The sequence below is a fragment of the Manacus candei genome, unplaced genomic scaffold (assembly GCF_025592945.1).
Source record: "Manacus candei isolate 608988 ecotype Guabito, Panama unplaced genomic scaffold, ASM2559294v1 h1tg000014l, whole genome shotgun sequence".
Lineage (NCBI taxonomy): Eukaryota > Metazoa > Chordata > Aves > Passeriformes > Pipridae > Manacus > Manacus candei.
The window spans coordinates 59,186,338-59,207,961 of NW_026138062.1; the positions used below are offsets into that span (position 1 = coordinate 59,186,338).

At 41.9% G+C, this 21,624-nt stretch overlaps 1 protein-coding gene across 22 annotated transcripts in view; it reads left to right on the top strand.

Annotated features, from left to right (window-relative positions):
• Positions 1–21,624, top strand: part of ZBTB20 (zinc finger and BTB domain containing 20) — a 475,348-nt gene that overhangs the window by 412,900 nt on the left and 40,824 nt on the right. For 19 of the 22 annotated variants that reach the window (XM_051779641.1, XM_051779642.1, XM_051779643.1 and 16 more), the window contains 2 exons: positions 1,776–1,872; positions 9,894–10,081. Coding sequence is in view for 2 of the 22 variants with exons in the window: in XM_051779635.1 (XP_051635595.1) it covers positions 9,640–9,767; positions 9,894–10,081 (316 nt within the window). In the remaining 20 variants the exon portion in view is untranslated. Of the gene's footprint in view, positions 1–1,775; positions 1,874–6,906; positions 9,447–9,617; positions 9,768–9,893; positions 10,082–21,624 lie in introns of those variants that run through there. The other 3 variants (XM_051779636.1, XM_051779635.1, XR_007903182.1) reach the window with 3 other exon arrangements.

Sequence of the window (21,624 nt, forward strand, 5' to 3'; positions counted from 1 at the left end):
GGTGAGGAATAGCAAGATAAAAGACAGACCTATGAGTGCAATGTGGATAAAAGAAACAAGGTCAGCATTAATAGAACAGGTGGGGCGTATATGGAAGTGGGAAGGAGAGCTTGAAAGTAAGCCATGCTGAGTGTTAGCAAGGGCTTAAATCTACAGAATCCTTGGGCGCTGCTGCACCTTTGAAATTCAATTCTTGGTACTGGTGAAAGGTGTCACTGTTTTATGTAATTCTTTTGAGCTAACCTGATGCTGACATATGGTTCCTCTCCCAAGCCCTGGTGAAACTCAGAGGTTTAGGCTAAGTTGAGGATTTTTGTGTGTGTGTGTGTGTGTGTGTGTGTGTGTGTGTGTTTGAATTTACTTAATTTGCAATTCAAAGCAGACTCCAAGAGGGAAGAACCTACAAAAACTGGAATCAAAGAAAGTGTTTGCTTGAGCCCCTGTGAAGTGTAGCTGCCAGGTTTCATGTGGCCTGTTGAAATCAGTATGTAGTATCTATCCCAGTCACTAATAATCATCATCATTACAAAATGTGTGAATTGCACATAAAACTGAATGTATATTTTGTGAAGTACATTATTACAGTGTCATCTAAAATCCTTCATTGTGTCTGTTGGCACTCATTCCTGTGTTCCTGCTGCATGAACAGTGGAGTTTTTTTCTTGTTTTGCATTTACAGAGATAAATTCCAACTTGCAGAGTGACATTAGCTACCTGTGAAATAACAATTACATCTCTTATCATTTTTTGTCCACCTTCTTGATTTTTTTGATAAAGCAAATATTTGCTTTTCTTGTCTGATCAGAGTAGGCAAAATCATTTCTTCATGGAAATAGCACCAGTGGCTTCACTGTATATGATGTCCTGGGAGTTCTTTGCATAAGTGAAGTAAGCAGGATTCAATTCTGTCCCTGGATGTTAACTTCAGATGTACTTCCAACATCCACAATGAACCACCCAAGGATCATAGGAAGCTAGCAAAGGCAGAGTTCTATAAGTCTAGAGAGGCATTCAAGTCCCCTAAAAATGTAAATACTTCCAAAAACTTAGGTCTGGATGGTGAAATCACCCTCTAATAAATACTGGAGCTGAGGTTTTTCTGTGGATCCCATTCTATATTAGTCCACTGGTTCCAACTCTCTCTTTAGCTCAGAAGATTTCAGAGATAAAACTGCTGCCGAGCTGAATCTTTCCTGCAAGGCTGACAATAAGTTAATTCCCTGGTGCCACTGCAGTAGACCTGGTGGCTGATGGGAGATAAGTGGGGTTTCTGCTTTGATATGAGCCATCATTTTTGTGATGTGAAGACAGCAAAAGACACGAAGGAGGATTTTTTCCTTCCTTTTCCTGCCTTTCAGTCCTGAGGAAGCATTTGTTGCTCCTCTGAACAGGACTAGCCTTGTTGTTCTGATGAGATGCACTTGAGTATGCCAAGTTTGTGCTAGCTCTCCCATCACTGCTCCGTGCTCATGCCATTAGAGTGAGCCGCTTCTCAGAATGAATCCTACTGATAGCACTTTGCTGTCTAATCCTCCCTCTCCTCCTCGCTTCACCAGATTAGTTGCATGGGCAGCCTGGGATAACTGGGGACTGACTCTGTGGTAATTTGCAGCCAGAGCTGGAGGGATTGAAGCAGGAAGAATCTGGTGCTACCAGGCTGCAGCCAGCTGTACTGACAGTGGAGAATGCCAGTTAGCGTTGTAGCAAATTTTCTTGCTTTTATTAAATAATTATTATTTGCCCCTGACCTTTCCTTTTGATTCTTCTTGGTACAGACACAGCCTCTCTCTGTTCCCTGCCCCAATGAACGTCTGCACTAGGTCCAAGGCTTGGAGTAATTTACCTGAAGAGTGATACCATTTGGAAACCACTGTAAGTATATTTTATCTCTTATAAAAGACTTCTTGTTCAGCAAAAAAAAAGACATCTTAAAAAAACAAAACCAAGCTGCAGCACCTGCAAGCCTTACTGATGAGGGTAAACTAAGTTTTGCTTTTGAAATTTGCAAGGAAATATGTGGGCAAAAAGTATGTCAATAAAAAACTGTTAAATATTTAAGCCATAGCCTCACAGCATAGTTCAGCAATGGCTGGTTTGATCTGCTTGTATCTTTTACTTTGGCAGGTTCTCCCTACTTACTGCTCTAGTTCATGCTGTTCTAGTTGGTTCATCCATGTTTGTCTTTGGAGTGTTTATCTTCTTTTTTATTCTTATAACTTTTTAATGAGACACCTTTTCTCTCACTGGTGTTTCAGGCAATACAGATGAAATGTACTGCAGCTCCTTAAAGGTTTACACTATTCTTTCCAGGCCTTGAGTCATTTATGATTTAAGGCCATTATGATTTGTAAGATTTGGCTGGATTATATAGGTAAAGTTGTCTGAGAGAATTTTGACTTTGCATTGTGGTTTTATTATGCTCTGAAATGACCACTTGTCTGTTATTTGCGGTTTTTTCCCCTGTAGATCCCATATTTTTGAATTCTTATGATCAATTCTCAGTACTTGCCAGTATTGTCACAGTGTTGCTGTGGCCGAGATGCTCTGAGGTTTTAAGTCAGGCAAGTTTTGTAGTCGGGGCCCAACTTTCATGAGACTTGTGGTTGAAACGGAAAAAACAGACAAGTCTGGGGGCATGTAAACCCCTCTTCAGGCCTAAAAAAGACACAGCAAATTTCACTCTAACTTAATCTCTGAGTTTAATTTAATTATGTTAATCAGTCTCCTGTAAGGGATTTTGGAGTTTATTTTACTTTTCTGTGTTGATTAAATTTTCCAGGCTTTTATTGCACTAGAACATTGGGTCTCTCTTGTCAGTTCTCCATGCCTCCCATTCTTGCTTTGCAGTGTTCTGCTGGGATTTCTCTTTCGTATTACATTTTATGGCGATGTTTTCAGGAGTTTGTGTTTTCCATTGTATGACACAAACTTGCAATCAGAGATTTTAAACAAACTGCCAGTCATGTAGCTGTAACAGCATGAAGATCAATGTGGCTGCAAAATCATCAGAGAAGCTCCGTGAATATTCAGACAGTCAGCCTGTGCAGGACTTTTAACTACTGAACAACACTTCTGGCAGGAAAACTGTGATGGCTCAGGTAAAGCGAGCTCATCTTGGGAAGCTTCACCCTCAGTTCTGGCATTCAGAGTGCCCTGAATTTTGAGGTGAGGTCTCTGTGCAGATTTCAGTGCTTTTTGTTGTTCTTTCGAGCCTTTTTTTTTTTATATTCTATGATTGTGCTCATCTCTCTCCCTCTTTACTTTGTCAGTTTCTAAATATGTATTGTCAGTGTCACGTCTGGAAGAGACACAACACTGGCAGTGATAAGCACTGATATCAGGAGCTGTGTTAGCCGCACACAGGCAGAGGAAGAATGTGCAGCAGAAGACTCAGGAAAAATATTACTTAAAATCAGACATGAACTATTTTCACACTCTTATTTTTAGGATCTGAAAAGCTGGAGGTTTTTTTTCAATTACATATAGCCTCTGTGAATTACTAAGGTTACAAACGAACTGTACACCAGTGAGTTAAGTGCAGTGCTTGGACACTACAGGCATCTCTGACCTGAGGGCACTTACTGTAAGGTGATGCCATATCTGTGTGGAGGTGAAATAATGCCTGGAACATGGGTGGGCAGACTCAGCCAGCAGCAACACTCATAACAACATCAGCAACCCTGTGGTGTGTTCCCTCCGTGCTGTTTAATGTGCGATGAACAAAGGTCTGGTTGGTGACCCAGCCCTCCCTGTATTCAGAGGCTGAAAACTGCCTCATTATTGTTCATTATGTAGTATTATTCTCATGCAGTCACATTATCATAGCTTCCCCTGAGAGCCAGGATGCTACTGTGGGCTCTGCGTGGCTACACTGGCTCCTATACCTGAGCTAATTTGCTCATTGCTAACCTGGTGTCTCTGCAGAATAGAGAGCTGTTCCCCTTGTAAGGGAAGGTTCAAGCATTAGTTATAGCTGCTGGGTGAGAAGTACAACATACATTGTCTATTTTTGACAGGGACCTGGTTTGCTGGCCCTGCTGTGAGAACGTGTTAACTCATCCAGGGGAAATTCATTCCAACTGTGGAGAGCAAGTGGAGGGTTGAGGGAGAGAAAGCTGTATGCAAGAGTGGCAGCAAGAAAGGGGAAGTGTAGCAAGGCATTCCAAAGCTCAAAAGTAGTAATTAGTTTCTAGATAGCTTTGAGGTTAGGACATCCAAAATATTACCCATTCTGCTTTCAAATTAAACAGAAAGGAGCCAATTCTAGTTTACAGCCAGTGCCCAGATCATTGCAGCCACTGCATCAGTGTGAGTAGCCCCTCACTTGAGACCTTGTTGTGTGATAGTGCAGTGTTAAAGTATGTGGACAGGAGGGAATATCTCAGTGCAATGAAGATACTGACAGCAAACAGAAATAAAATTATGGCAGTGATTGTACATCTTGCTTTACACATGAGCTGGCAAGTACTGATATGCCCAGTTCAGTTCAAGGATGACAGTGGATGCAGTTAGCCTAATACTGGTACTGGAGAACATACAATGAAGAAAAAAGAGAATATATTTTAAGTGGTGTAAATTAACATAATGAAAACAAACACAATAAATATAAGGGAATGGTGAAAGTGAATACCAACAAAAGTACCTGGACATAGGACAGCAAATTTAAAGAGATGGAGTATGTAGGATGTTTAGAAATGGACTGGATGAATCTCTTGTAAATCAGTAGCAAATATGAATTTTGCAGTGACCCTCTAGACTCAGATTAGTCTTAGAAAGGTCAGCATCTTTTCTGTTCCCAACTTCTGGTATTCTGTGCATCAGGTCCATGTACAGAAGTGCTGTCTCTTTGCTATATTGGCCTTCTGCTGTCCTTCACAAGAAGCAAAGACAATGATGGCCCTCTGATTATTTTAAGAATGAGTGCAATATTGGAAACGACCTGTAATGCACCACATGTGTGCGTGGAGAAGGAGCTCAGAGATAACTGGATATCAGAATGGAGCCCCTTGCCCAAGAGCACATTCCCAGGTCTTTTGCAAATAAGTTGCAACTTTTATTGCCCTGACTAACAAGTAAATAGCAAACATTTTGTTTCCAGGATTAGTCTGTAGAGAACATAATCACAAGAACTAAAGTAGCAAGGTAAACTGACCCTTAATACTGAAATAATCACATAGGGTTGCCAATCAATGAAGTCCAGAGGTGGTACATAAGTAGGGGTATAGTTAGAGAAGGTTCCATGAACAATATTTATTACTTGTTTTATTCTCACTCCTACACTTGTTCTTTCAGGGTTTTTCATGTAGCTATAACAAGTCATACTCTTCCACAGTTAGTGTGCTATTTTAGCTTCTGGAACTTGGAGATGTATTAGAGAGCTTGCTGATGGAAGTGTTCATAGAAGAAGTGTGCAATCGGAAAAAAATTAGGTTGGAATGGTCCTCTAGAGGTGTCTAGTCCAATTCCCTACTCAGAGCAGAGCTGACTTCCAAGTTGGATTAGGTTACTCAGAGCCTTGTTCAATTAAGTTTTGAAAATCTCCAAGGATGGAGGTATGACAACCTGATTCAGCACTAAACAATTCTCCCTGTGAAGACTATAGTAATAACATAGCAATAGAAGTAGACTATGAAAGAGAATGTAAGAATATTTAATTAGAATATATAGGTGAAGATCATAGCAATAGGAGCTTTCTATATGGGTGATAAGGTAGAACAAAAGAATAGCAATATACTTACAACAACAGCAGGATTGCTCTGCCTTTGCCTTTGCTGGCAACAGCAGTCGGACATTGCAGAGTGGAGAACTTTGTTTGGGTTTCTTCATAGGTAGTTTTGATCACAGTGTCTCCAGGATTTTTCTTTTCTGAAAAGTTTTCTTTAGATCCTTAACTGACCTGGCTGATTCCCTTACTCAGCCTTTCTCCTATGGAAGCCTGTGTTCCTTTCAGGTGGTACTGAGATGCCGAACATGTCCAAACAGTGAGAGAAATGAACTGCTGTGGAGAGGTATTGTCTCTAGTGCCAGTCAGCATCATTGCTATTCTTACCGTCTGTCCTGGTTTAAAAGTTAACTAGCAGGGGGAATGAACCCAACTCAAAGGAGAGATTATAAGTCAGAATAACAATTTATTAAAATAATACAGTAAGTACAATAATACAAACAAACAATTGGTCTCAACCCACAAAAACCCAAATGTATGACCCAGTACCCTGGGGCCTGAACAAAGTGGTGTTCCTTGGGCCCTGTTTGAGTCCAAAGTAAAGGGAGAGGGGAAGAACCTGCTGGTGGGAGAGCTGCTGCAGTCTGGCCAGAACTGGTGATCACAGTCCAGTGGTGGTCTAAGTCTGGTTGAGAGCGATGAGATGCAGCCGTCCTCTGGATCCCACGAGTGGGTTGAAAAATGTTCCAAAACTCCAAGATTATATATCCTCCAGTTCAGGCAGGAATGCTTGGTACTCTCCTCAGGGCGGGGAGTTCACAAAGGGTGTGAGGACAGAAACATCCTTCTATCTCACAGGCCTCTTAACACCTAGTTTATAGCCTGAGGAGTCAGGCTCTATGGGCAGAAGGTGCGAATAGTCTATTGACAACAATAGTCTAGTTTCTGGGAAATGACATGGAAGGCTATAGAATACAGTTTTGGGTTACACCCACCATGCTCTATGGGCAGAGGGTGTGAATAGTCTATTGACAACAATAGTCTAGTTTCTGGGAAATGACATGGAAGGCTATAGAATACAGTTTTGGGTTACACCCACCATGCTCTATGGGCAGAGGGTGCGAATAGTCTATTGACAACAATAGTCTAGTTTCTGGGAAATGACATGGAAGGCTATAGAATACAGTTTTGGGTTACACCCACCATGATGAACTGATCTCAGCTGTCCTAACTAGGACACCGTCCTAGGAAGCATAAGTCATCAAGCTGCAGGACTCTGATGTTGAAAAGTGATGACAAAGAGCATCTTGATAACACAATGTCAGCCTTAAGAGCAAAGTAGAAAATATATGGCTTTGGAAAGGAAGAAGCAGGGGGTCCTTTGCACAGTCTCCTTGGTGTTACTACCTGTTGCTATAGCATTTTTTAACCTATCCCTGTAATGAGTTTTGAAGGCCTGGGAGGCACACACAGGATCAGCCACAGGATGAAGCATCAGTCAGTGCTTGGTCTAACAGCACAACTCTGGCTGTGCTAGTGGCTGACAAGTCATGTTTACTTGGACTAAGCCTCTACCCTACAAATAAAAGCAATGTCCTGCCCAGGGTAGGTGGCTTTGTGTGTGGATAGAGGTGGAGTCAGAGGCTGTATTCCAAGCATGTAACTTGGCTTAACTCTGAGCTGAAAACATACTCTAAAAACAGCAGCTCAGCTTCCAGGTGCAAGGAACTTCATTGCCCTGTGCATCCAGAGTCCAACCTTACATACATCCTTTGCTGCCTGGACAAAAAGATGTGCTATCTGAAAGCTGCTTGGGTAGCAGTGCGGTAAACCCCCATTGTTTTGCACACAGATTTCCTGCAGTCCCTAGTGCATGTTGGCTACACATGGGAACATCATGGGATCTGGAAATGAGGCATGTGAAGGTGTGCCAGAGTTCGTATGCCAAGGATCCACGCAGACTGTTACAAACAAAACATATGCAGTCCACGTACTTCAAAATATATGTGCCCACATACAAGCTCTATGTCTCATGCATTCTCATTCGCGTTGCAAAAGATGGATCCTTCCCATGACAGAACGGGGAACAGACGGATAGATACCCAAGCTTGGAGTGACAAGATGCTCTGTTTACTCTTCATGCAAAAAAATACACTTTTAAATGCTTTCATTTTCCTTCTGTTTAAAATAGAGTTAAATCAGCTCGGCCTCTTTCTATACCTCTACAACTTTAAGTAAGGTCCATACAGTCATGTGCTATTGTTTTAAATCAGATTAGATTTTAGCCAGTGTATTTTGAGCATGTTGATTACAGACACGTAGTTCACAGCAGCAGTGCCGCTGGGCCGTCCCGTGGCGTGGGGGTTTGTAGCCCCAGTAAGACAAAACACATCAGGGCTGCCGGCAGCTGCGGGGTTATCGGTGTGACCCCCATTGGCGATGCCTCATGTGCGGAGCTCAGCTCCCCGGCCGCGCCCCGGAACCCCGTCCCGCTGAGACAGGGCGCCCTTTCCTGCCCAGGGCATCCCTCCAGCGCCGGGCAGCCCAAGGCAGGTGCCGACGGCCAACCCGGCCCAGCACCTCCGAGAGAGAGGGAGGCTTTGCAAGGCGAGGGGAGGGGGATTTGTTTTATTACTTTTTGTCCCGTTTAACTTTTCTTTATTATTACAATTGCAGTTTTTCTGCCCGCTCTGCCCCTCGCCCCGGGCTGTGCGGCCGGGCCGGGCCGGGCCGGGCCGGGCCGGTGCTGCCCCCCGCCGGCGGCCGCGGGGAATGGCGGCGGGCCCGGCCCTGCCCCCGGCCGGGCGTGCCGCCCTTATGTAACGCCTTTATGTAACCGGCCGGGCCGGGCTGCCCCTCCTCGCCCCCCGCGGGAACGGGGCCTGCCTTGCTGTAACATCGAGTTACGGAGAGGGCCGCTCTGGCTCTCAAGCGCCGTGTTTTGGCGTGTCATCTGCACGCCGCCCGTCCTGGGTGGGGTGCAGGAGGGCAAGGGCGTGCGGGAATAAGGGGCTCCCGCCTTGGTCCTTCAGGAGGAGAGCCCAGCCCTGTTGGGAAGGGCTGTGCCCGCAGATGGGAAGCAGGACTGTGTGTGCGGGGCGCAGGGCAGCGCTGCCTGGGCTTCAGCAACACCTCTGTGCTCTGGGACGGCCCGTGCTCGGGCCGGACGCTGCCCCTACACCGTGGTCGCCCAGCAGTGTGAGGCGCTGCCCCGGGAAGGATGAGATGACCCCCCCACTCCCGGGGGGATCCGCCGCTGCTCGCACCTCGAGTGTCAGCAGCAGATAGCGGCGTTTTATTTGGATGTCTTCGGCCTCCGCACCTCCTGTTGCTCCTTTTCCAAGTGTGACCCACAGTTCTCCGCCTGGCGTGCAGTGGGAGCTGCCGAATGTTTGCCGGGGTGCCATCGGTGTGCCCCGGGCCAGGGCAGCAGTGCCCCTGGCTGGGCAGCGACTGGCCTCGGGGAGCACAGGAGGGAGCACCTGCACCTGTGTAACGGAGCAGGGGAAACAGAGGGACCCTGTTCAGAGTGTTCACTGTGCGATGCAAAACCTGCCACGTCACCTCATACCTCAGTTTCTCCATCTGTGGAAACTAAGGTGGTGATTGACTACCTGCTTGATGATGTACCACTGAGGCTTAATTCCTTGGAGGTCCTGGATCAAGGACGGTGTTGAGAGCTCATGTGCACAGTGCTCACAGACCATTATTCCAGGCTCCAAGTCTTCATGCTTTACTTAGATGATCTCTGCATCTCAAAATTGCTTCAGTTTTTCCCTACAAAGTGAGTCTCTGCACTGATTTGTTTTGAACTGGAAACTTGCATATTTGTTTGCTTTTCAGACAATGCTGTTAGATTTCTGTATAACTCTCTCTATTCAGAATGCTACAGCCTTGGTTAATATTTGTCAAATGGAGCTCCAACTGTCTAAACCACTGGGACGAGTTTCATTTTATATGTCATCAGTAGGGGCAGAATGAGGAGCTTCGTGCTTGGCCTATTTGCTGTAACACAGTCTCAGGGCCATTGCATCAGAGTCAAAACAAGGAGCAGCTTGTTTCCAAACAAGAAGCATGGAGGAAAGTCTTCTCTGCCTCCTTCCCTGTAAGGGAAAAGAGAGGCGAGAGGGGGGTGGTGGTGGGGGAAGAAAGTTATCTTTAACAGATTCTAAAAATGCCTTTTCCCAAATATGCAGTCAGTCCCTTCAAAGGTCTCTTTGTTTATTTTCAGGAAGAAACCCAAGACAGCTGAAAACCAGAAGGCGTCTGAGGAGAATGAGATTACTCAGACGGGTGCATGCAGCGCCAAGCCGGGCCTTCCCTGCCTGAACCTTGAAGCTGTTCCGTCTCTGAGCCCGGCCCTCATCCACTTTCCACATTCACCAACAAACCTGCACGCACACACAGGGTCATCTGATTGTGAGTACACCAACATGCTGCTGGGTTGTGCTGGGGTTCTTGAAAACACGTTCCCTATTGTGGACCAGGTTTTCCAGTTGGATGCTCTTTCCATAATGTCATAAGCAGGACTTCCTCAGGGCTTACCTTCACCCTTCTTTGGGAATTACCACTGAAACACAGCATTTTTCTGTTAAGGTCGTGATAATGCAATCGAGCAGAGGAAGCTGAGACCATGTTGTTGGGTCAGGTTGCTACTTCTTACAAATTAAAAAGGGAAGATCCCTCAAGCGTGTCTCTGTCCAACTAGAACTGTAGTTGCTCCTCTCCAGGTAATCACATGCTTCTCATTACCCAAGCATATCTGCTGACTGGAGGGTTTCAGCCTGTGCTGTACTGCAGTGGTAGAAAACAAGTGTCTGGCTCTGACACCCAGCATTGTAAAGGATTTCCATGAAAAAAGGGGAGTGTTTTGTGGAGGGAATCAGTCTGTGAGAATCTGGAAAATCTTCGTAGACCTGTTTGGTTGTTAAGTTTTAAGGCCCTTGTTTTGAGTGCATTCACTTTCAGATTACTCAGCATGGGTTAATTGGCATTTTAAAAATGTTCTTTTCCATTTTGCCAAAAAATACAAAAATAAAGGAGGGAATGATTAAAACTCGATTTTTGGAAAGTCATAACTTACCCTGTCAGCTCTTCAAAACATTGTTGTTTCACAGTGGTCCCTGCCTGGAAGTCTCTTGGGCAAGAATGTGCAGGGTACTGTGAACCTCATCATTCACTAGTTTTAGAATATATGGTTTACTTCTCCTGCAGTGGTTTTAGGATGTTGTAAAATTTACAAGAGGGGGGGAAAAGAAGAAAGAAAGATGATGACACCATGTTTCAAGAGCTTGGAAGCCAACCAGACTTTGCAAAAACCTATAAAAAAAATCAGGGCATGACAATAAAAAATCAGATTAAAAAGTATGTGTATTCTTTTCTTTTTTTAATTTAAAAATCCTGCCTCAGGGCCAAGCTTGGAAGCAGCCGGGTTATAGGGATCATCACTATCAAAATCACTTTAGCTGCAATTCATTCCTGTTGGCTTCTGACTTTATTCATTATGAGCTTCTGCGAGAGATCTTGATTTTAATAGAGCTGGTAAACATTGGGGACACTTTCCTAAATCTCACCTGGTGATTTGGGGAGAAGAAAGAGATGTGAAACAATTGAACAGCAGGCAGCATGCAATTTGGTATATACAAGAATTCTCTTCAAATTGGAGATGTCAGGCTCTTTGTTAAAACTGGGGTGCAGTTTTGTCTTGTAATGTTTTCTGAAAACAAAAAGCTTGTGAAAAGATGCAAAAAATGAGCAGAACAACAAGAAGAAATAATCCTTATTTTCAAACAAAGAATCCCTTTATCCCATTCACAAAGATGAAAGAGTTCATTAGTAAATGGGATTTGAAACCTCACATTGATGTTTTTTGACAGTACAAATGGAAACCCATGAAAGCAACCTTAGGACAGAGGCCAGCAGGGACTGTAGGGAACTTGGAGAATGAACTCCTGCTTTTGCTTTCTGAGGTGGCCAAGTTCAGGGGTGAGGAATATTGGCAGAAGGCAGCAGGGGGAGGTGAAGCCTGCAGCTCTTCATGCTCTACCTGTTCTGTGGACAGTCTTTTAGACTCCTAAGTTTTTAATGTTCACAAATCATCTTTCAGATGATCTCAAAGATCTTTTCCAACCTAAACAATTCTATAATTCTATAAATATGAATAAACTGCAAAGCCAGGTTAGGTGCTCCTTTCACACTGAAAGTGTGGGGTTTTTTTTCAGAAAAGATGTTTAATAACAATTTCACCATTAATATTGTCCTGTCATGAATTATTGAAATTTAGTTCCCAAAATATAGAGTCCTGCAAAAATTCGGGGAATGGTAAGACCTCTTGTGGTGTTGATCTCTGTTAGTTGATTCCATATGCTTTGAAACCCATAGAAAAGCTTCCATTATTTATGATGGGTTGTGACCTTTATCAGGTCTGTATTTGTTTGGGATGGTATGCATATAATTATTATTTGACATGCCTTTGCAAAATAGCAATGCCAGTTTCTCACATGAACTAAAATGAAGCGTGATGAATATTTACTGTATATTTACTATAGCTTTCTCTCATGTTCTGTGGTATTTTTTTAATATTGCCTCAAGACTTACTGTTGGAATATGTTCCTTGACACGAGAGATTAATATTTTTGGCTCCCAACATTTAAAAAAGGCCTGTCTCTACAAGTTCCTTCTCCATCACCTGTGGCGATGCTTTTCTTCTTTGGGCCAGCAACACTTCCTGTTCTTCTCTCTTCCTTCTAGACAGTACAGCATTGCTTCTCCTCTCTTGCCCAGACTATCATACTGCCTCTTCCCCCACAGCTGGGCAGATTATTTCATTTTTAAAGGACTGGTGGAGAGTTTTCTAGTGGATGGCAAATAATATAAAAATACTTAAAAACTAGCGTTAGATAGGAAGTTTGGGAGAAATTTTTGTTGAAAATATCAGAAACACCCAGAAAGAGTCAGCATAGTAGGGTATATCAATTCTCGGAAAAATGCACAGATGTACAGATGGTTTCATAAGGCCTCATTCATGTGTCTGGAAAAAAAGACTTGGATTTTATGGGCCACCTATTCAAATCAGTTTGAAATCTTCACTGACCATTTTGCATGCACAGTCACTGGTGCTTGGCAGAAAACACCACCACGTATTTTTTATGAGAATTATTCAGAAGCCAATCTACTTTAAAATATCAGGGTGCTTTTGGAATGATTCAGATCAAAATACTTTTTTCAAGCATAGGAAATAAAAACTCTGTGATAGCCATCTGCTCTTCAGCTGTAAAAGGCAGAGGTGAAGAAAGCTTAAGCAGTAGTATGAATGCCACTCTTACTGATATGAATGCTTAGCAAGAAAAACCCCTGAAGTCGTATGTGACACTCAGTTTAATTTAGGGTTTTATTGTAGCATAGTATGTTTTACATGCTGTTTCTGGTGCCACTTATTCCAAATGAAATTGCGTTATTTCTCACACTTGTAGGACTGGGTCCTAACATTCTGGATTTGAGTATTATATTTCCAGCACAGATGAATCCTTGAAGCAAAATCCAGAACCTAGGATGCATTGTGTCCAGTTCCATCTCTTTCAGTCTTGGGAAATGCTAAGTCATGCAATGCAATTGGAGAAACAATCTAGAGGAAGAGGTTCTTCCTGAGGTAACTGTTTTCATGGAGGGCTTGGCAGATAAAAAGCACCACTTTGAATTAATTTGGAATTTAGTGATAGAGTGAGCTGATAGAGCTCCAGCTGAGTTATACCTCTAGCTACTCAGCTGTCACAAACACATGTAGCTGCTTACCCAGAAGAGAGGTGTTTGTGCAAAAAGCTGCAAGGACAAGCACAGGTTCTGGAAAGGTTAAAAAAACCAAAGGAAAGCATATGAGATTTGTGCTATATGCAGTTTTTCACATATTTCCTTGCTTGTGGATAGAGAATGCATAAAGTTAGTAGAGTTCTTGTTCGAAGGCTGAACTGCCTCAGGTAGAGCTTCTGAAGATTTTGCTGAGAGGAAGAAAGTCATTAGGACTTGGCTGTATTTAAACTGAGTTGATCTGTATAGGCCACTTATTTCAGGAGCATTTCAGAAAGCATCTATAACTCTATATGTTCTGCAAGTACCAAGAGATAAGATCATTTTGGCAGAAACTTTCTCAGAGATACAATCAGACAAAAACTTCATTCAAGCTCTGATGTATGCATCTTAACAGATGTGTCCAAACTCAAAGGAATCCCACGGGAACAGTGCAACTGAATCTCTTTGTCTCTATTGATAGTTAAAAGAGTTATTCTTAGATATTGGATGGTCCATCTGTGAAGGAATTTGTTCCAGACAAGACAAAAGCAACATCTTTGCAAAGAGTTTCCATGGGACTGAGAGACAGGTTGGACAATCACTGGAAAAACTTCTGAAGCAATTTTTATGATTTTAGAGAACACAGAATTCTTGCGGAGACCTGAGATTCTGGTAAGGAATGAGTTGAGAAGGAAAGTAAGGCATGAATATTTTTTGAAAAATCCATTAAACAATCATTGGCAGGATGTTGAAATAGGAGAGGACTTTCTAAGGTTATGTTTTAGCAAGGGACCAGGAAGTTTTTGTGCATTAAATAGAATGCATTTTATAAACACTCTCAGTGATAGACTACATCTGAACTTTTTGCCCCTACATGCTCAAGTAACGTGGCTGAGTTGGTCTAATTCCAGCATTTTTCAGCTTTCACAGGATGGGAACTCTGAAGCAGTCTGTTTTCTTTTTTCCTTCTAAGTTATGATTTTTGTGGCTTCATAGCCTTCCAGCATGGCAGGGAAAGTCAAGAGAGGGAAGCTCATGAGGTTCCTGAGCTCCACAGAGCATTGAGAGTGGATATGGAAACTCTGGGTTTCCATTTTCTTGAGCAGCTAGAGGGACCTACCATTCTCTTCCCATGAATCTGCAGGTTTGATTTTTGATTTGCCTGGGGCTAATATAGAGGCTAGATGGATCTGAAGGTGGTTTGGCCTCATCTTTACCTTTTAGGTTTCCTGTATTCCTCTTTGAGGTTCTGTGGCAGGAAGAGAATGGTTACATGCCCTTATGGTCTTCCCTCTCCCTCTGGAAATATCTGGCTATGATTCCCTAGGAACTGCTTTGGAGCTTTCAAATGGTTTCCACCCTCAGTGAGGAGAAGAGGGGCCGTGATTCTAGCAGCTTCTTTGTTTATAGTCAGACAGTATGTCAATAGTAATTTCATCTGTGTTTTTGCTAATCTATGTATGGTATGTCTTAGCTAATGCTGAATATTTTTAGGTTGTTTTTGGTGACCTAAGAAATGATGTATGTTTAGATATCTATTTTAGATGATATAATAATAATGATACAGGCCTTTTCCATAGAAAGCTAAACTGAAAGCAAGGGTACCCATAGTTCTCAAATACTAGTGTCACAACTCTTAATTTTACTTTCATCTTGAAGAATATTTGAAATTTTGTTTAATAAATGCTTTGCTTTTTAGTAGTTGTAGGTGGTTTCTATGTCCTGTACGCTTATATTTCTGTTTGTAAAACTCTCAGAGAAATATCAGTCAGGAATTACTTGTTTTTTCATAGATGCAGATATATGTTGCTTGAGTTGTGTAGAGACAGAAGTAAGTACAAGTACAGCTATGCAAAACTATAAGCTGAGCTCACCCTGCCTCTGTTGAAAAAGTCATCGCAATACACTGAAGAATTGGCAGTGCAAAATGTTGTAGTACTGATAGGAACTGGTCTCTACATTCCTAATCAGTACACTAAGTGAGTTTTGTCAGGTTGGTCTCTCGGGCTTTTCTTCTCTTGAGAAATGACTAATAGCATATGGTACTTCAGTTATGAAGTCAGTGAGTATGTTTTCAGAAGCAACTGTGTGACTTTGGAACCTGAGTTTCACTGATGCATAAATCACATTTCTAACACGTAGACTCCTTTGAAAGTTTGTCTATTTATCCTAAATGTTGATTTTCTTATTTGATGACCCCTTGATACTGGCTTGATGCTAGGTTGTCAATTCTTGTGTTATTCAGCACTTTTCTTACTGCTCTCCATTTAGAGAACTCTCAGTGATAACGTGTAATATCAGCTTTGGTTTAAAACTGCCATGCAAGTATGTAGCTTTCATGATTTCAGGGAAGAACTTGAAGATGTGTCTGCAGTGTATCTGTTCTTTCTAAATAGCAGGGAAAAGGATAAGGCTTATTGATCTTTACAGTTCCATAGCTTCCATTCTTGACGTGACTGAGTTGGTAATACTGTGGTGTCTCTGTTTCTAAGTCATGCTGTAGCCACCAAGGCATGCTTTAACTGTCCAGTAAGATATCTGCAGTCTGAGTTTACTTGTTCATGTCTTCTGAGTCTGCCTCTTCCAAGATTTTTATTACCATTCTTTAAGTTGTGAGTCTTCCAGGAAAATCCTTATTTTATATATTGGATGAGCTTCACTCATGAAATGAAAGACTGATGAATACTGTACAAATATCTGTCACTGTTCAATGTGCGAAGATTTTCCAGTACGTTTTTGTTATTGGGGATTTTGTTCATGTTTTTTGTTTCTGTAATGGGGGTTTTGTGTTTGGTTTGGGGTTTTTTTTAACAAGTCTCTAGAGCAGTGCTTTCTTCTTCTCCTGTTGAGATAGCTTACCTTCTTCCATCATACTCCATTTTGAAAATTAAAGCAATAATGTCAGTTCCACTATAGAGTTTCTGTAACCTCTTTAATTACCTTTACTGCTTTTACAGACCAGTAGTCTAGCTAACACACTGAATCTACTGGTTGCCTACTTAATCTATCAATCCACATAATCCACAGCACTTCCCAGGTACCAGTTGTTCCCCTGTAAACTTCCTCTGTCTGATATGTTTAAATAATGTTTTATTGCGGTATTTATCTTTGTGCCTTTAGTGAGTTTAAGTTTCCTCTTTACCCTATGTAATCTTTGTTTTACATCTAGCCTGCTACAGTTTATGCTCAGTTCTATTAGTGTCACTTGGACATGATTTCCATATTTGGAGAATACATTTTCAGCTTTAATGAACTCTTATACCTTGTTATTTAACTATTGTAGCATTTTCTACTTCCTCATCTTTCTGTTGTTGTCTTTGGGTGTGCATAGGGACTCTATTAAAGTATTATTAAGGCCACCTCCCTGCTGATTTTACGGATTTTACTTCCTTATCTTTTCCTTTCAGACCCTTTCTGACTAACTTCCTCTTCTTTTTTTTTTCCTTTTAGTACTTGTTCTTCCCAAAGTTGCACATACCAAAACTGTCACTTTATGTGATCTGCTTGAAGGATGTCAAACAAAATCATGCCAATCATTGTTATTTTGTCTTAGCCATACATGCTACTGCTGTCATCTCCTCTGTCCTAATTGGGTGAGAAGACTAAACCAAATGCACCATTTTGCTAATATAGTTTACAGAGGGGCACTTCAGTGTTTGACAGGTGACTCTTGTCTGAAGGAAACTGAAGCAGCTATATCTACATCTCCTTCTATCCTACTGTGGGTTGTTAAAATGCTGTGTAGCTTAGTGCTTGCATCTCTCTCGGGAGTCACGTCCCATGGTTTGAGAAACATTGACTGGTGCATTAGTTGCCTGGTTTGTTGCAACTATGCAACTCCAAAGTTACAGGTGTAAAGACCTGCTTGGTCACCTACTGCTCCTGTTCACCACTGTGATCTGTTTAGCATTGGAGCTTTCTGCTCTTTTCCTCTAAGCTTCCCTAGTCACTTCCTCCTCTTTTCTCTTGTTTGCCTATGGAAGAGTAGCCATGTAATCTCTGTGCTGTGATCCCCCTCAGTAACTTTAGAAAAAGGTAGGGCCAAATCAGTGTTCGAATAAGAGAAAACCAAAAACAATTCTTGCCTTGTTCTCCACTGAACAGCTGAACAAAGAGAGCTCTTTCATTGAAGTCTTTTTTGAACTGAAGCCTTAGCGTGGTACTGGGAGAGAACCTGAAACATAATACCGAGGTGCTGTTTAGTACCTCCTACTAATGTGTATAAAGTGTGTTAGGAGATGTTGTGGGGGAAAGTCACTGTATTTTCACAAGAAACATGGTGTTTGATCTACTCTATAGGTGAAAGTCAGTTGTAAGCCTGTCAGAATGTCACTAAACTTCATTTGCATCGTGGTGTTTGCCTTGCAGACCACAGCAACGTGTTCTGGCTGGCACTGTGCATTTGGATTCCCAAGGACATCAATTACATTGTTTCTAGAGGGGATGCCATTGTGCCATCTTTTCGTTTATGTTTTCTGTGACAATTTTCATTGTCCACAGAGTCACTTATAAGGCTAAAATAACATGAGATCTAGTCTTATGTATCTACCACTCAGGAACTAGAGTACAAAGAGGATTCAAGATGTCTAGGTAATCTGACAGCTTTATTAGCTCCTTGAGGAATTAACTGCACCTATGAAAAAAAGATAAACAAATCCTAGAACCCTTACTCATCCCAGCTTTGTTTTATTAAACACTGAAAGGATCTCTGCCTGGCTGGGATGTGCAATATATACTCTGTATCAATCTGTGACTTGTATTGAAATGCTGCTTCTTGAAAGCCCACGAGAGAGAAGTAGTATGAATTAAAGAGTAATCTCACAACAGCTATTTTTGACTTCTTAACCAGTGAAAATGTAAGTGTAGCAATATTGTGCATCTATTAAAAATCTTGAAAGGCTCTTTATAACTAGATGATAGGCGTGATAACGTGTAATTTATTGATGTTACACAGATAGAGGAAAAATCCACACAAAGTAGCAATTTTTGTGTGAAAAGGGGTATGATAGAGGAAATAAAAACAGAGAAAGGGGTTTCTCCCCATAGTTCCTTGTCTATGTGGGCAACCATATCAGTTTTAACAGAACTACCTTGTGTTTTGATCCTATGCCACATTTCAAAACAGGGCATATTCCCTGTATTCAAAATAAAACTCCCAGATGCTATCTCTAATGTTCTTAGCTGAGTAGAAGGTAGAATGTGCCTGAAGGCAGACCTGAGAAATAACTCTCATGCACTGCATTAGTATCACCTGTTGGTGTTGGTATGCTTGTGTATGCATGTAATTCCAGGGCCTTTTCCCTGAGGGGTAGTGAGAAGTGTTGGAACTGACAATGTACATTTAATGCTAGAGATCCATCTGATGATATCCAGCCACCCAACAATGCTGTGTTCTTGTTTATCTCCTTGATTTAAGGAAGTTTAAAGCATTCTGCCATACATTTCTATTCCTATCAAAACTAAGTAGGTGATTTTGGAAATAAGTCTGTTCCCAGGGATTACAGAGCACAGAAACTTTCCCTGTGGCCTTCAGCATTGTTGACATGAGCATGTGCTGTTTCCCACTGATATTTAAATCTGAATTATAAGCAGGCCTGAACAGTCATCCCATAAACTCAAAATAAAGAAGCCACAGTCCAAAACAGTATGAATATTTGTCTCACGATATTTCTAAGTTGAAATATTCACCAAAGCACCCAGTTGTACTAGTTGACAATTACCCTTTCACTAGTAGATAAAAAAGATAAATGGAAAAAATAACCAAATAAAATCTAGCATTTTCATGTGATAGCTTTCCTCTACTCAGGGCTTAGATAAAGTCACTGGAAGAGATAAAAGAATCCTTTTGTCAGCCCTGAGGAATGGCATTTACAATTTTTCATCCATCCCTTGTTTCTCCCATCAACCAGCAGTTTTGTGACCAGAACAAAATCTCCTACATGGAAAGGCCTTTCTCTGGAACCATGCAGGATATAAGCAGTGCTCTTCTGCAGGCAGCAGCTCTCCCACAAAACTCAGACATATCTGACTGCACCCTTCTCCTAACAGACTGCTACAAACACTCCCTGTAGAGGATTCTAGCTTGAATAGAAACCTTCTAAACAGGTAATTACCTTAAGAGGTTTTAATCTATATTTTCCTTTTAACCAAAGCCCACAGGCTTTCAGGCTTACTGAATTTAACCACACTCAGGCTGATAAGCTTTTCCTCCTTGTCTTTCTGCCTGGGGGAAAAACCTAACAATACAGGGTGAACGTGAAAGAGTTCATGGAATAGCAGTTGTCTCTTTTGGAGACATGTTTTAATATATTTGCACCTATTATCCTTTTAATTCATTCCTTCTCCAGACTCAGCTCCCACCTCCAACCCCAGCCCTTTCTCCTCCCTAAACAACGTTTCTGAGAGAGGGTATAAGTTTATATAGTTCCCCCACAGCAGGATAACCAAAAGCAATCCTTATCCACTTTCCTTGTGGGTATTCAGTCTGAAATACACTATTTAGGGTTTAAACAAAAGCCCTTAAAGCAGGTGAAGGTATTCTTTAGGACTTGAGTAATCTTTTAATCAGGACCATAGAACAGCAAAATAAATCACCTTGTTTGCCTACATTTTCCAAAAAGTGATGGGTTTTTTTCCCAAGAAGCATCCCCCTATTCTTTCTTTGGGGAGTGCTCACACCGTAACTCCACCAGCACTGCTGGCCCATCTCACCCCTTCCCTATTCAGTGGTTCTCTTGCTGCGGGTCCGCCAGTGCAGAACGCCCTCTGAGTAACAGCACCTGGCACTGTGAGGGAAGACTAGCAATAGATGCACCTAGATTGTTAAAGAACCAAACTGCTATAAACTTATAGCTAATTAAAACAGTTGGACCATGCTGGGGCTTGGCAGGATCGTGCATGACTCCCTGGGAACAAGAAAGTGTGGTTGAAACAGTTTTCACGTAGAACATGAAAATGTTCCCTGCTGAAGAAGGGATGAGCGTGGCTTCGTATCTCTTCCTAGGAAATGGTGCCATCATGTGGCCATGTTGTTTCTCTGTTTCCAAATTTAAGAGGGCTGTTGAATAGTTTTCTCCCTTTACATTTTTTAAAAAGAGCATTAAAATGCTATTTGGCAAGCTTATATTTTGTTAACATAAATAGGTTGCAGCTGGCTGGGTCACAGGAATTACCACCCTTATAATGATATAGCCAGTCTGTTGAAATCCCTGTTAATGCAGCTGTGATGACAGCTTCAGTGGTTCTTCTGGTAATGTCATACATGTTGCTTGGAGGTGGTGTAGGTACCTACAGGAGAAGTATCCCCCATCAATGAAGTCTGTGTTAGGGGGATACGATGGCATGGCTGTAGCAGCACAAGGTCTGAAGACAAAGTCTGAGAGAGGACCTGAGAAAAACAGTATGTGTGTATATGTGTACCAGTGTTTAATGTGGAGGTATATTGGACTGGACCTCAAATATGTGCCTAGAAATAAAAAATGGCTTTTGCCTATACCATCTTTAAAGTATCTTTGAAATTCCTAAAATAGCAAGTATACAGATTGGACTGGAAGTGGGAAAAGTAAATACCCTGGCTAAAAATGTTACTAAAAATGTTGTACTTCTCTAACTTAAAAATAGCTGAACATGCTGTAACACTTCGAAGGCTTTGGTCACGACACTGCTATGAATTGGAGCAGTTTTTACCTCGTGTTTTATGGTTTTAAGTTGGATGCTGACCATAAAGAGGTATAGAGGAAGTAAAGCACTAAACAGTTTGAGAAGAAAACAACTTTTTGGTAATCACGGAGAACAAAATCTGAAGAGAACTTCAGATTCTGGAGATAATTCTCCATCTTTCTGTAGTATTCTTTATCCAAGGAATGCAGAACAATTTGTTAGGATTAATTAAGGCAGGCAGTCCTGCAGGATGGGATGAGTGATGCTGTCTTTGCTCTACATGTGGAGCAAACTGAGGCACAGACATTGCCTCCTGTGGATTGTAGAGCAAACAGGATTAGTGCTGATGGACACCTCTCGTGGTCTTTCAGACGAAGCACAGGAAGGTGACTCACTGCCTGCTCCTCAAGGGTGTAGGCTGAAATAGAGGCTTTTATTCTTGACATTGGGGATTTATGCCCACTGAATATAGAAGCCATTTATGTACAGAACACCTATGGTTTAGTCTTCAGTTTTAT